Here is a 16,610-nt window from a genome sequence, read left to right as displayed (position 1 = left end):
CAAATTTTACTTGTTGGAAACTCGTTATGTTACCAAATAGCTCGTGCCAACGGTGTAACATATTTGCAGGCCCAGTTGAACCTTATAGGCTGTCACTTTTCCACATTTCCTATAGTGACTCCTACCATTGATTAGGGGAGGTGACGGCACAGTGATCTCCAGCCTCCCCCAGATTCTGTTACCGGATTTCTTATGCATGTTTTCAAGTTCTCTAGTCTCTTACGGCTGTATCATCCCTTTATTGCAAAATAATCATCTGTTGGGCCTTAGGCTGTGTGGCTGCACCTAAGTCCGGTGCCCTTGACAAAGACAGCAAGCTGCCAAGAGTCACCAGTGTTGTCCTGGTCATGGCTCTGGCACGTCCCTCCTCCCACGTGTGCCCATGTGTGCCTGAAGGATCTCCATCTCCGGCCACTTCGGGCTCACCCCAACGTGCCTTTCCAGCTAGCTTATCTTAAAGCACCCAAAAAAAGTTACAGTGTTTGTCTAAGGCAGGTACTAGGTCAGAATGATGAAATACTGCCCCCAACGACTGAGAATAAACGAATTGCAATGCAGAAAAGGGCAACTAACTTCGATTTTTGACAAGGGCTTTCAAGCCTTGAGAGGCTTTGACCAAGCAGAGGACTGATCCAGGGTACAAAGTTAATGATTTATTTCATAACTCCTTCCATCCTCCTTCAGTTAGAAATTGCATATGAATTTGGTGAGAGTATTCATTTGGGGTTTGAAGGCAGATCCTTTCAAATCTCCCCCCAGTGATTGTTGTTGCTGGATTAATATTTCGACATCATTTTAATAGAAAAACGATGGGCAATTCACCGTGATTCAGCTCGTTGGCATGCTGAGAGGCATCGCTGCAGGAATGAAGTACCTTTCCGACATGGGTTACGTGCATAGAGACCTTGCTGCCAGAAACATCTTAATCAACAGTAACCTTGTGTGCAAAGTGTCTGACTTTGGACTTTCCAGGGTGCTGGAAGATGATCCTGAGGCAGCCTACACCACGAGGGTAAGATCTAACAGAATGCATTTCTGAAACACTAGACTAGAGACATTTAATTTTTAACGATTTTTAAAGGAAATAGCAAAGAGGACATTCCTCTCACATAGGAAGACAGAGAGAGAAAGGGCTGGTGGGAGGGGGAGTTAAAAAGTCCAGATAATTCTACTTGTTAAATATCTGCAAATTTCCCTTTTAAACTCAAATAAACAAAGTGTTCACTCTATGGGGCATAATAATTCAGTTTTCTTCCTACAGATACAGGAAACAAAAACTTTGAGTTCAGAGTGAATACAACATTATAAAAATTAAACAGTTTTAAAGGTAAAAGAAAGTTAAAGAGAGAATCTCCTACATTAAAAGCAATAAATATTTTATATATATGGACAAATAAATGTGTATAACATTATTGGGTAGCTTAAAGTCTCTGTACTATAGTGTCTATATTTTTTAAAAGAAATACAGAAATATCTAAACCTACCATTTAAGGATTCACATGGTAGGGAATAAAAGAACTATTCCTTCAAAAAGTTTTGATTTACTGGAGGTATTTTAATGCCTAATTACTTCCCTGACATGCTATATTAACTGTTAGGCCCACATCTATGGAAAATTGGTCACTAACTCATGTTGTCATAATTAGCATAAATCAACGTCCTCTTCCAGCAAAGTAATTGCTTCCTGAATCGATATAGTATGTATCTGATGATTTTTTCTGTGGACAACTGTGGGTATTTGGTACAACAGAATTTTCTGAACAGTCTATGTATTGCACCTTTTGAGTTTGAATCCCTTATGAGAAACTGTATTTGGTTAATTATAAATCTTTTCAATGTCAAGAAAACATGAAGTTAGATATCCTTAATGTTCCAACTCCCTGTGAAGCTAGGAATATTTCTCATCATATCTTTTTCACTATAAGATTCAGTTAACTTTTGTTTCAGTACAGAAGAACACTTCTGGCATCTCACATTCTTAAGATATATGTATTACACATTTGTTTCTTTAATTCAATTTTTTAAAATGGCTTCCACTCATAGTCTAACAATAAACTCTTTTTGTAGATTATAAGGCTGTTTTTGTTTGTTTGCTTTTTTTTTTTCAGTATTGCTTTGTGATTCATGCATGTTTAGGGACTGTACTATACTGAAAATCAAGAGTAACTTATCTAAGCAAACAAAGTCTTCTAATGGTTAGCTTAATAAATCAATCAGTTAATTGATGGGATATCCTTCTTCTTCTAGACCTAATTATCATTGTCATTATTTGCCTTAAATGAAGCCTCAGTTAAGAATTCTCTTGGGATTAGGGTTACACTTAATAAACTTAGCCTAAGCAAGAGGGAGTTTATAGAAAAATCCATTCCCAGTATGATTGGTTGATGTCTTAGTTAAATGCATAAGATAGATTTGTCAAGGTCTGTGTCAATGTAGTGTGCTGGGGTGGGGAGAAAAGGGTGGAAGGGGAGGCAGAGTTCCCAAGACCCTTAAGGCTTACTCCTCTGAGATGAGCCATGATAGCAATTTGTGGAGAATCCATATACTAAGAGATAAGAAGATAAGGGAACTTCAGATATTTGTGACATCAAATATGATGGTCAGAGGACCAGGAGAAAAATTCTAGGCTCCACTTTAAAGTAATCAACAAAGTATATTTTTAAAAGGAATAGTGATAATACGTAATAGAATATCACAATGACATAGGGCCATGTCTAATGATGTGATTTTACCCATCATTTAATTACCTATGAATATTTAATTAACAAAAGTATGTATAAGGAAGGTCTTCTTAAAGTGGTGTTACCATATATGTAAGGAGCAGATAATTTAAACACAGTTTGAGTAGTCCAAATTAACCTGAGCTCACAGAACAATTTCAGACATTACCTCAAACTCTTATTTCCTCATGTCCTGAAACTTTGGTTCATAAAGAGCAACGTAAGTTCCACTTTTGGTAGTGTATGAATTAAATTATTTCTTCTCTGCAAAATGGGATGGCAAAGGCTGCTCTTCATCTTTTATACAAGAAAATATTCAAAACCTATGCCCTTCCCCCTTTAATATATTTTTGCCTGTGGATGAAATGTTTGGTTTCCTGGGTTTGCCTACAGGATACAAAGTGTTTCTTTTGTGAACTAAGAGGAAATCTGCCAAACCTTTTTTTTTTTTTTTTTTTTTTTTACCATGTAAAAGTCTCCAAATGTTGGTAATGTCAAGTTTTTCCCCCACAATCTAATATTTCCATAATTTTTAATTCGGTTAAATTGAATGAGATACCTGTCTCTTAGGTGAAATTAAAAACAGCCTATAACAGAACAAATACAAAAAGAGGTTGGCAGAAAATAAGAGAAATCAAGACTAAAGGAAATTGCACAATGACAGAAGAAATATAACTATATCTGACTTTCACGCTTGTCTTATTAACTGTTAAACCTCTCAGGGTTGCATTCAGCAATCAAGACTTACCATTCATAATTCCTATGTTAAAGGAAAAAAAAAAACACCCTGGGAATTTGAGTCCTTTACTCTTCGTTAGAAAGTCATGAAAGTATACCTTATTGATTTGCTTGACTGCCTGCTTTCCCCTCTCAGAGCTGCCATCATGATACTGTAATTGAGATGTGGGTCCTGTATGTGTTCCAGTAGTCAAACAGAATTTAAACCAGAAACCTTCCGGACAGCCAATTAGTAGTCAGTCTACAAGTGCTTACGGGCTGAGATATGTGAAAAGAGACTGCATGCTGTCAAACAGATTCACTTAAAAATGCTACATCTCTTTCTAGATCTTTCCACCAAGAAAGCAATATCCTGAGTTTCATTTGAAAGATGTGGGAATTCTTTTATTCTTTTTCCATTTTAGGGAGGCAAAATTCCAATCAGATGGACTGCTCCAGAAGCTATAGCTTTCCGAAAGTTTACCTCTGCCAGTGATGTCTGGAGCTATGGAATAGTGATGTGGGAGGTTGTGTCTTATGGAGAGCGGCCCTATTGGGAGATGACCAATCAAGACGTAAGTATGGAACTACTCTCCCTCCAGTTTGGGATGAAATGCTTTGTTCTCTGAGTCAGGAGACAGAAAATCTTTCATTTCTCACAATGACAGTTGCTTTAAAAAAAATGAAATACTTTGCTTACCCTCTGATCTGTTTTGTTGTTGTTGAAATAGCCTTTATGCAGAAACTCAAAATAAGTTAGTACAAAGGATAGGAAGTCACTATTACATAAAAGCTCAGTCCCTTGCCAGACAGTTTTAGCTGTATTATAGTGACGGTTCACTCATTTTATGTCAGTACCATTTTCAAAGATGAAGAACGAGCCATCAGAGAATGAATACTGACAGCCAAGGTTTTATGATTTGCATTTGATAAAGGCAGCTAATACTCCAAACCAAAAGGATGAATGATATTGATTTAATAGTGGATGCTCTGAGGGAATAGAAAATAATAATCTGTGTTTCTTTAAATTAAAAAAAAAACATGTAAGAAGAGTTGGATTGTCTATTAATTCGGGAAAAACACAGATTTTTTTTTTTATGTAGAAAAATAATGCATGCTTAGAATAGTAGGATCCTGAAATGAAAAGAGCTATGAAAGAATCTTCTATTCAAGTTCAGATGTTTATTATGTGATGCCTGACACATGGCTCTTTGGTCTTTGCTTTTGTAATTTTTCATTGTTACTATTCAGTACAGTCCTTCCCATTTTGGATCACATTGAAATTTGATATTTTCCCTTCAACTTACCAACAACTATGAAGACAGCTAACATTTATTGAGCCCTAACTACGTGCCACATACTGTCTTAAGTGCTTTATCAACTACCTCATTACTTCTTTCTAAAACCGGTATATGGAGCAGTCTGAACTCAACATCATACTGATTTAAAACATTTATTTTTCCTCCAATTATTTCTTCCATCCATGCTCTGTAAAATCTCCTACTCCTATGCCTTCAGGGGTTGGTTATTAGACAAATACTATAGTTGTTCAACGGCATTTTGTTGAAACAACAGTCCCATGCCAGTAATTAAGATTCAATTTCAGATATAAAAATTCAAGTCCAGTCTAAATCAAAGTCAATGCCATATCCATTTCAAAGCGTTTTCCACAATTACAGGGTCAGCGTGATCCTCAGCACCTAGACTCGGAGGGAAGAATGGTCATGTGTTTGCTCCTCTTCCTCCTTCGTCAAAGTTTGTATCTAGATTTTTCAGGGTTGTCCTTGATGGGTGGATATGTAGAAAAGAAAGGGCAAGATTGTTTTTCTGTGAGTTTACTGATGCTTCCTGCCAGGCTCATACTCAAACCTCAGTTGTCTAGTGAGGTACGTGTCAGAGGTCTTACACAGACCCCTGGGGAAGGCTTCTCCTTGCAGGTCGCTAGAGGATGAGGATGCACTCCAACAGAATTCTCTGAGTTCCTCTCACTCACTGTCTACCCACTTCACGATCTCTCACGGTACCATACACATGTGCACTTCACCTGACGGAAACCCATTCTAGTGGGATGCTTTCCCGTTGTTCCTTCTTTTGGACCATTATTGCAGACTGCTCCAGACAGCCTGCCTTCTTCACATTTCTCTGGGTGAGAAACCAGGGTCACACTTCAGTTTTTCCAAGAGTTATTTCATGGCATTCTTCTCTGATAGCAATAGTAAATTGGGCTTAATGCATCCCCACCTCTCAATAAGCCTGCAGCAAGGCAGCCAACCTCCTCTTTTTGTAGTTACCTAAAATTGCTACAATTGGTTTTCTCTGTGTCCCACTCATTTGGCTTTGGGAGGGAGTACTGACTTATATTTCTCTAAATTTTGGAGAACATAGTGTCTGTTCTCCTCAGGTTTGTGATTTTAGGCCGAGGGCTATGGTTAAGAAAAAAAAAGTATCACGGAACAACTCATCAGAAGACGCTATTATTTTTCCTGTTTTGCAGTTAAGAAACTGAGCTTCGAGAGATTAAATGACTTTCTCAAGCTCACAAAAAATAATAAAAGTAACACCAGAAATTTCAACATGATTCTCTAAAATTTGTGTACCAGACTACCATGCTGTCTCTGATTGAATCAGTGTCTACTTCTTCCCTTTTGTTTTCAACCAGTGATCCTAGATCAGCCACCTGAATATTATAAGATACTATATATTTATCAATACATAATGATTACTCTGGTTTTTATAGTCTAAACAAAGACCGCACTTATTTGCTACTTACAGTTCCCCAGATAAATACCAAATACTAACTTGAACAACAGTGCTCTTCACAGTCTGGCTTCTAACTTTGCTCAAGGCTGATTTTAATGCCATTCTCTCCCTTTAATTTTTGTGAAAGTATTTTATTCCGGCATACTACCAGCAGGGCTAGTTCTTTCACTCAAGGAAAACCTTTGTCCCCTATTTGCCTAGTTGACCTCTTCTCAAACTTAATATTTTTTGAATTCTCATTCTGTCACTCAGAATTATTAGTCCTTCCCAGCTATGTGTATGACATTGTCATCTACAGCATTGTCATCTACATTATTGGCAATTATATCTGATATAGTCACATCTGTCATAAAGAAAATTATAGACTACAAGAAAACATGATGCTGGGTGAATGCACTGTAAGTGTTTCTGTTGATCTTGACGGGATGTGCTCCTGTTTCTGGGATTGGCTGGTCTATACTGGCACACCTTGACTCTAATCCATGTGGCTTTCATCCTCTTCTGGAGACTTGCAGACTAGCCTGGTGTGAACTCTCTGTCAAGTGACTGAAGGGCCAGAATGATCCCAATTTGCACCTCATTTGGTAACATATCTGCTAAAATCACATTAGCCAATCCCATAATCAGGGGATTGGCCCAATCACACTGCCCACTATTAAAGTTACATGAAGTTACATGAAGAAGGACATAGAAACAAGAAGGTATGAAGGATTTGGGAGACATTTTTTTTTTTTATTATTTCAGCCATTTGTGATTCTTAACAGTCTATCAGATAACTTATTTCAAACTACTAAGAAAAATAAAAGGGAGTGCTGATATAATATTCTCAGGAAATTATAACAATAAAAATTGATATAATTAAATTATAACAATAAAAATTAATAACCCAGCTTTGGCTGGGTTTTCCAAGAATCTAAATAGGATTAACAGCAAATGACTATATAATTGCATATTTTTCTAAAATGTCTGATTTTAATAAAATACAATAAAAGCTATATATTTTCTCAGCAAAGTTCACAATCATTAGTAGGATTTAGTTTCTATGTATAGTACTAAGTATGATATCCTCAATTGCTATCCCAATGTGTATTCAAGAAACATGATGGATCTACTGTATTTGAAAGTCATGATCACTGAATATTTCTTTGAAACAAATTCTCAGAGAGCAAAATGGAAGTACTGATTTGGTGTTTTTAATGATATATCCCACAATCTCTACATTGCAAATACTATCTGATTCTAAAAGGGCTTTGCAACAGGAAAATATGACATTACCAAGGCATGCAGAATATTCTAAGTCTCTCAGAGGATACTTTCCACTATGTCAAGGGGACAGAATGCTGCAGGTGGTTTCTTTTGATTTAGGATTGCCTCTGTCATCACAAAGAAGAAACATAACAACACATAATAAAAATAAGCTGGAATGACTAAGATATTTTAATACCAGACCATGAACTTTGATTCAAACCTAGGAAGTTAAGATAATATCCTGAAGTCAGTAGAAGCTTCTTTATTTGATATCAAACATTTTGAATGTCAACATTTTTCTGAACTTAAAATCAAAACCAAAATAAAAAAATAATTAATTGCTTTGCATGTTTATATCTAGTGACAGTGTCTTTCTCTTTTATTTAGTGGGAAATGTATGAATGCATAGAATATATAAAGCACATAGATTACAAAATGTTTTTAAAAACTCATTTATCTTTCTCAGTCTTCTCATGTTAGAATTACTTTTGTTCCTTTTTTTTTTTTTTGACAGTTTTCTATTACTATTTCTGTTGCCCTAGATCTCACTCTAAGGCAGCAAGGATTTTTGACCCCAAAATGATGTCAACCTACGTTGTGGGTGTACCTCTCATCTTTCTGTTCTTTGTGTAGTTTCTGATGGGACAATATATATAGATATATAGTATATATACATACAAAGATATGTACAAAGATATATATATATATACACAAAGATATATACATGTATATATGCATATATACATACAAAGATACATATATCTTTAGTTGTTGGAATAGTTCATGATAAAAGGATATTTTACGACATCACACAGAATGTTATAATTAACTGGAGTATGAAGAATTTCGTTTTCAGATAAATACGGAAAATTACAAAGGTTTGGCAGTGAACAAATTATTTGACTTATGAGCCTCAGTAGTATAGTAGTATCTAAATGAGTGTATTTGACAAACACATATTGGTCTTGAAGATAATATTAGTCTTCTAAGGATAATGCTGCCTGCCCCTAGAGGAAAGTAATTATTTTAGTAACTGGTAGCCTCATGATAATACATATCCCTTTGGAAAAAGTGACACAAAAAATATCAGTATTTAATTTCAAAAATCCTGTACCTTGCTATTTAACAACAATAACAACACAAACATCTTGAACTGAAAGCCAGTCATTTTGGAATCTATAACTCTTGGTCAGTTGCAGTGATTACAAAGGGAATGGACTTGATTTTTAAGATCTCTTTAATCACTGGAACACTACTGATCTAAGATTGATATACTAAGAAAAAAAAACATACTCAAAATACTTTGAATAAATATTGGAAACAAAACAAATCCTACAAAAAATTGTAGATCTGGAACTATTTCTCTGGTATCTGAAATTATTTCCAGGAATATATTCTTAAACTCTAGTCACTTCTGAAGAGCATCATATCTCACAATAACAAAATGACTCATATGTAAGATTCCAAGTAAATACCTAACAACATAGGCACTCACACCTATATAGAACTTAATTCATCAGAACACAAAAATCTAATTCCATAGAGTAAAATCCATAATTCTCCCCAATTATTTTCTTGGGACATATTTACTTCTAATTCCAGTGGTGTGACTCAGCACCAGGATAGGAAGACTGCAGGTTCACTTGCCAGAGAGACTTCAATGTGAATCTTACCATTGCAATTTCTTAGCTGTAAACAAAGGCAATAACTAACCTTCTGGAGTCTCAAGTGTTTCATCTATAAAACATGTATGGTAATTCCTATCTTACAAATATATGGTAACAATGAATGCAGATAATATATATATATACAGTTTGTACTGTAGTACCTATGATATAATGCCTGGGCTAGTCTAGGTCCTCCAAAAAGCCTGTGCAAAGAATGAATTTGATATACATTAGTAGGATGAAGAAGCAACTCTTGTAAGGAAAAGGAATGAAGGATAGCTGGGAGAGATGTCAGACTGTGATAATGTTGCAATCATAGGAATAACATAGAAATAAGCTCATCTTATTATCAATGCCATGCTCAATAATTGACTGAAAATAACCCATGCAGACCCTAGCGTTGGTGTAAATGTGATGATAGCTTTAGGTGGTTTAGGGTTAAGGATTGTTGGTCAACTACCACCCAGAGGGTAAAGATCTGAGGAGACAAATTTTCATGATTGCTACACCCCACACATTTGCAGCACAGACCTACTTCCCCACATGGGTTCAGGGAGTATCTACTTCATGGTTCTGTGGGCTTTTCTTCTTGAGGGGAAACTCAGAAGAGGCAGCTTATTTATTTATTTTTTTTAAGAGGCAGCTTATGAATTAACTATAGTCCCTGTGGTTTCAGTTGATCTCAGGACCTCACCTAGTCCTTTGCCTCTGCTTCCTCCACTATCCATTCTGGATTCTCCTCATTTATCAATTTGGCAGGTCATGGTGGCTGAACTGGTAGCCTGAATCCATCTTTTGTTCTTGGGAGTTAGCATTTACAGGCCACAGTTGTTACAAAAGAGTAACAAGAAGCCCCAAGTATATCACCTGGGTTCCACAGGTTATTTTTCCCTACTCTAATTGTGTGAACGCAGCTTACATGCCTTGTGAACTATGTGTAGTGGTTGCTGGAACCAGCCCATACCAGCTAGCAGATTTTCAGAATGAGATCATACTGACAGTTTGCACTTGACATGGAGGGAGTATTTATACCACATAAACAAGAAAATGATACAAATATGTTGCTCACCCCACCCCTCAAGGAGGGCCAGTTGTTAAACATTTGCCAGTACCTCACTGAGTATGTGATACTCTGACATATTCTTCCCTAGAAGTGGATGCCCTCATTGAGTGCTGTATGGGATTCAGTGTTTGTGGATCAAGCATTGTAAAGTTTGTAATGCTGACTGAGGCTCTTTGGGAAGCAAAAACAAACTGTACCCAGAATGGGTATATGTATCTGAAAGGATGAAACCACTGACCTTCACATGACAGAATGGTCCCAGTAGAGTCAACTTGCCACCAAGTGAATAGTGCCATGTTGGGACTCAGTATTGAAGTTTTATATATTAGGAGAAGCAACATTCTTAAAATTGTGTTCAGACTGTTGATTTACATGTGAATGCCAAGAAAATGCGTAGCTCGTAATAATACTTCAGATGTAACACATATGAACTGGTGCCAAATTGTAAAACTTCTGGTTGTCTTTTTCTTTTTTCTCTTTCTTTCTTTTGTTTATGTCATCCATCCACATAAACAAATGTAGCAGTAATAAGAAACCCAATTGAGATTATAGTTCATTGGTTATACATTATAAACTGTATGATAAAATGAATAGCTTAAATTGCACTTTGATGAATTTCAAGCATTTCACAAGCTACCGGAGTATGAATGCTAGTCATTTCTCCCCCAAACTATGAAGGAAACGGTAGTTAAAAATGAAAAAAAAAAATTCACTGTGTCCAAATATAAAATGTAAAGTTATAGTTTAAATATACTTTGAAGATAGAGTCTAAAGATGAATTTAGAATTAAATTCAATGACCTAATTCCCAGGCCAAGTACTTAAGTTAACTTAGAGACATGGTATTATATTTCTGTGTATATATGTTTACGTGAAAATAAAACTGATTAAGTAATACATTCTGGAAATAATGTCTCAAATCAAACAACTTATAAAATTACCTTAAATCTAATGACTTGGTTTAATTTATTCATTTCATAGTTATATGTGAACACTAGTGCTCATTGGAAAAAAAGACAGTATTTACAAAAAATAGGTGCTAAAGGAAGAATAGAGCTTACTGGTAGCAGCTTTGGGAAAAAATTCATGGAAGAAATCAGATTTTAAGTAGGTAAAAAATCATTGTTCTTACTGCATAGTGAAATATTTCATGACTTAAACTATACTAGGACATTTTATTTTGGTATATATGTTATTAAAGACAATAGCCCAGGATTGACATCAATAATAAACCTTATAATAAGCAAATTAATGAATAAATGAACTTCCATCAATATGTAAGTTCAAATGGTCCTTTTTATTTTTGTTTATTTTTATTTGATCACCAGTGAGAATGAATGTTTTCTTAAAATTTATTTAAAATTTTTGGTTAGTATCTATTTCTCACAAATCTGTTGTTTATTTCTCAATATTTATGAACTTTTAACACATTAGGTTAGGCTAATCATATGTTACAGTTTGTAATCGTTTCTACTATGGTTTACCTTTAATTTTTTATATTGTTTTTGATTTAGGTTCATTAGGGTAGTAGGTAACTCTCAGGAATTTCACTCAGAGTCATATAGTAATTTATCTGATTATTTTTGGAGTCTGGGAGTACTTTTGAATTCTCTGCCTGAACTTAACTATTTGTACTTCTCAGCAACTATTATTTTATGCCCTTCCCAGGGAGATATATACCACATCTAACTTCAAAGGGGTAACCAAATGCTGATGACTCTCACATTTACATTATCATCTCAAATATGTCCTGCACCCTAGCCAGATTCCTGCAAATTGCCATCTGGGTGTTCCCTACTCACCCCAAACAAAACACGCTCCAAATTATACTTGTCAACCTTTCCCACTCCAATAAATGTGTTCATCTAAAGTAAAGAGCAACAACCATCCAGTGTGATAAGTCTGAACTTGCCTTATCTCACATATGTTCTCTCCTCTCTCCTCTTCCCCTATGTCATAAATGTCTCTTAAATCTGCCATTTCAACTTTCCATGTATCATTGCTTTTGTTCAGATGCCATGTCCTTTATCATTGAGAGACTGTTTTTTTCCAATCTTTCAAAATTGTTTTTGTAAATTTCCTATTCTAATAATTATTTATTTTTCCATTTGTCAAATCAAATCTAAACTCTTTGTCGAAAAATCTAATTAGCTTTAATATTTGAGGAAATATTCACAATAGGAATTTGAGAAATGTGTTTATCATTATTGGTTTTGGTATCATTTAGATATTTGAATTTTCTAGAATGGAACCTGTATTATGTTCAGAAGCATAAACAAATTTCTTCTATAGTTAGATATTTTGATGGCAGCAGCATTATGAATGTTTTTTATAAAACAATTTCACAATTAGACCAATACTCATATGTGTGGTTTTATATAAAATCAATGATATTTGTAATGCCTGTGCAACTTAGGCAGTCATTCCAAATTCCTGACAAAAATAGGTAGATGATAATAAACAGGCAGACTTTGACATTATTAAATGATACATGAGATAGTTATGCTAATTTAGCCTTTGACTTATCCATCATTTACCATCCAAAAGTCTCTTTTGAAGTAAAATTGCCATTCTAGTGCTTTAAAAAATGTGGATCTGCCCATAATTTTTCATTAAAAAGACATTAACTTTTCAGAGAAATCACTAACAAATGTAATCCCTATTTGATTACAGAATGCAAGGATAAATAAAACATGAACATTATTTTGATGTCAATTAATTTTACAAATCACCCTTCATCAAGATTTTATGTAAAAATGATTACCATTTATTTTCTTTGTAATATATGAAGAAAACCTATCGTTTTACAGTGTGATAACATATTTACTTTTTTATGTTGTTTTGCAGCAAATGGAAGTAATCAGAGATTTTAAAGATAGTGATGCTGGTTATTACTGCAAGAATAAGACTAAGAAAGGATGAAAAGTAGGAAATTTCTCAAGCTACTCTGTACTAAATTTGTGGTGTTGAGTAAGGTTCTGTTTTGCTTTACACAGGTGATTAAAGCAGTAGAGGAAGGCTACCGTCTGCCAAGCCCCATGGACTGCCCTGCTGCTCTCTACCAATTAATGCTGGATTGCTGGCAGAAGGACCGAAATAGCAGGCCCAAGTTTGATGAGATCGTCAACATGTTGGATAAACTGATACGTAACCCAAGTAGTTTGAAGACACTGGTTAATGCATCGAGCAGGTATGAAGCCTGGCTTGAGGTTTTCCTGGTGGAGTTAATTCAGATTGATGCCATAAATATTAAATCAATAAAATCATTATTTATACCCCCAAATCTATGGATCTATATGATACTAATTTATGTAAATACAATTTTTGCATAATGCTAGTCTCTTACAATGTATTATTCTTAAATAATTTAAATAGTTATAAGCATCAACACCTTATCTGACAGTGTAAATGCCAGTTTCAAAAAAGTGTTAACTGTAGCCAAGTTTAGGTAACATTAAAAAGACTCAAATGAGGGGTGCCTGGGTGGCAGAGTCAGTAAAGCCACAGACTCCCTATGGGTGCAAGGTGGTGATCTCTGGGTTGTGAGATCCAGCCCCACTTCAGGCTCCCAGTTGATCAGGGAGTTGGCTAGAGATTCTCTCTCCCTGTCCCTATGCCCCTCCCACTCATGCTCTCTCTCTAAAATAAATAAATAAGGCCTTGACAGCAGTGAGCACTTTTCACTCTTGGCAGACCTCCTCTTTGGGGCGGAATCCATTACAGGCCTGAACTCAGCCCAAGCAGCTTGCCAAAGAAGCCTCATCTTTGCTGCTGTGCAAACCCTGAATCTGTATTCGTCATGGGGAGCACAGCGCATGTTGGCGTGTCATAGTCTTGGGACTATGTTTCTATCTTGGCCATCTTCAGAGTCTGGCATAAAGTTGATACTTTCTAAAAATCTCTTAAAATCAATCATCAATCAACAAAATAGAAGTTTCCTGAAAAACTATTTTTAAAAAGCCCAAATTGTTTATTTTCATGTGTTTTAGATGACACATAACTGTAGATGAGGCAAAATGAGATTCTAAGATCATAGGGAAAAGCTAAATAAGCACTGATATGTTGTAAACCAGAGATATCTAATAATAATTACTCTAATTTCTGTGTTAACAGATTTTAGTGTCTGTCATATTTTATGAACAATGACAATTCCTTCAGAGATTCTTTGCTCTTATTTGGTTGTACACAGATATGTGGCTAATCATTTACTGTTCAGTTGGAACAAGACCTAAATCTGATAAATGAGTAATTTATAGGAAAAATTGTGTAAACAAATGAGCATTTTAAAAAATTTTCTGAATGCACATGAATATATTTAAATAATGCTGCATATATGTAAAACATGCTTTTCTCTTTAACCTGATAAATTACAGAATTGTCCTCTCAAAAAATAAATAGGGTTTGATTCTATACTTTAAAAAAATGACCAATTGTTATTTTCACTTACTTGAGGAAGTTTTTTTATTTTTACAAAAAGTATAACCAAATTGGCTGCCTATTAGCATGAACTAAATGAGAAATAATTTGTTGGTAAAGTTACATAAGTTCTATGATTCCAACATAACATTTGTTTACTAGGCAAAAAGTCATTTTTAAATACAAATGAGGAATGAATCTTCAACTTCTGTTCAAGCATCATTAACTTTTTGTAGTAGCAACTGGAGAATTTATCTTCTTAGTGAATATTCCTTATGTTGTTCCTGAAATATCTGCTTTTAAATTATTTACTGTCATGTAAAATATTAAGCATTTCTTTCATCTACTTGCTTGAATTATGCTATCACAAATGGACATAAAGAAAGGAAAATTGTAAAGAGACGTTTTGGTGTTCTAAATTGTGTTAGTCTATATTGTATCATTGTAGATTAAGAGCGGTTTAAGAATCTCCAAAAATGTTTCATATTTTTTGTATGCAATATATAGAATGAGTTTACTAGGTTTCATTTAAACAGATTTGGCTTAAGACTATCCCACTCACTAGCTATTGTTTGTTTAGTCATTTACAAATCTTAATTCTAGAAGATATTAGTTCCTGATCATTCTTTTTTTTAATATTTATTTATTTATTTATGATAGACATAGAGAGAGAGAAAGAGAGGCAGAGACACAGGAGGAGGGAGAAGCAGGCTCCATGCTGGGAGCCTGACGTGGGACTCGATCCCGGGACTCCAGGATCGCACCCTGGACCAAGGCAGGTGCTAAACCGCTAAGCCACCCAGGGATCCCCTGATCATTCTTTTTTACATCGTTCCCACCCATGTCAAAAAACTTGGTGATTTAGGTAACCTCGGAGATGATATTTGAATACCTCTCAGTACATTGAAATGTCCTCCTTCAATGATTCTGAGCACTAGCCTACTTTGAATTCTCTCTCACAGTCATGTTCTACAATCTATTACTAAAAATTTCAACTCTTCCATAATTTCAACTTCAAGATCCTACTCTTCTTGTATTTCTATCTTCATCAAACCTTTGACCCCTATGACTCAAAGGTTACAAATCACAAGATACCCATTTATTCATCCAGATATTTATGTGTCCACATTGTGTCATGCTATGGGCTGGGTGCTGAGTATACGGCATTGAGCAACACACTATTAGAGAAGAAAGATACTGAACAAAATGAAAACAGTAAAAAAAAAAAAAAAAACTTTGGTTTTGCAGTAGAAAGTAGGAATAGAATTTAGGAAGATAACTCAGAGGCTACAGTAGTTGTGCAGGTAAGACATGAAGTGGCAGCAAATGAGATAGAGAGGAGTGGTCAGATGTGCAATATATTGGAGGTAGAATGGATAGTACACACAATGATAGATTGTGAGGGGTTTGAGGACATGGAAGGAGTGAACTATTGCATTATATACTAGAGGGGGGAGGACTTCAGGTGGAGTTGGATGTGAAAAAGATGACAAGGTGGCTTCAGACATGTTGGGACAATATTCCTATGAGAAATATGGAGGTGTGTAGTAGCTGTACGAATGCATGAGAAACCTAGGCTGGAGATAAAAATTGGAGAAAAATAGTTGCTACATGAAACATAGAAGTGAGTAAAATTGCCTGGAATGAAATTCTAGCATGAGCAAAGAAGATTCAGAAGCCAAGTCCTAGGTCCCTCCAAATTTTAAAGTCAGGAAAAGGAGTAGTAACAGGCAAAGAAGATTAAAGAGAAGTCAAGGTGGGACCCCTGCCTTGCTCAGCAGTTGAGTGTCTGCCTTTGGCTCAGGATGTGATCCCAGAGTTCTGAGATCAGGTCCCACATCGGGATTCCTGCATGGAGCCTGCGTCTCCCTCTGCCTGTGTCTCTGCCTCTCTCTCTCTCTCTCTCCTCTCTGTGTCTCATGCATAAATAAAATCTTTAAAAAATAAAAATAAAAAAATAAAGGGAAGTCAAGGAATATTCAATGTAATAGTGGCCAAGGAAGAGAGAGAATTACTTTTT

The 16,610-nt window shown here is 35.4% G+C and overlaps 1 protein-coding gene across 9 annotated transcripts in view; it reads left to right on the top strand.

Moving 5' to 3' along the window:
- Positions 1-16,610, top strand: part of EPHA5 (EPH receptor A5) — a 347,353-nt gene that overhangs the window by 318,648 nt on the left and 12,095 nt on the right. For all 9 annotated transcript variants that reach the window (XM_025435555.3, XM_049093001.1, XM_049092998.1 and 6 more), the window contains 3 exons: positions 803-1,012; positions 3,863-4,012; positions 13,171-13,364. In XM_025435555.3, coding sequence (XP_025291340.1) covers positions 803-1,012; positions 3,863-4,012; positions 13,171-13,364 — 554 coding nt within the window. The remainder of the gene's footprint in view (positions 1-802; positions 1,013-3,862; positions 4,013-13,170; positions 13,365-16,610) is intronic.

Source organism: Canis lupus, chromosome 13 (assembly GCF_003254725.2).
Source record: "Canis lupus dingo isolate Sandy chromosome 13, ASM325472v2, whole genome shotgun sequence".
NCBI lineage: Eukaryota > Metazoa > Chordata > Mammalia > Carnivora > Canidae > Canis > Canis lupus.
Note: the sequence above shows the minus strand (reverse complement) of the source record. Positions and strands in the feature narration are given on the sequence as shown.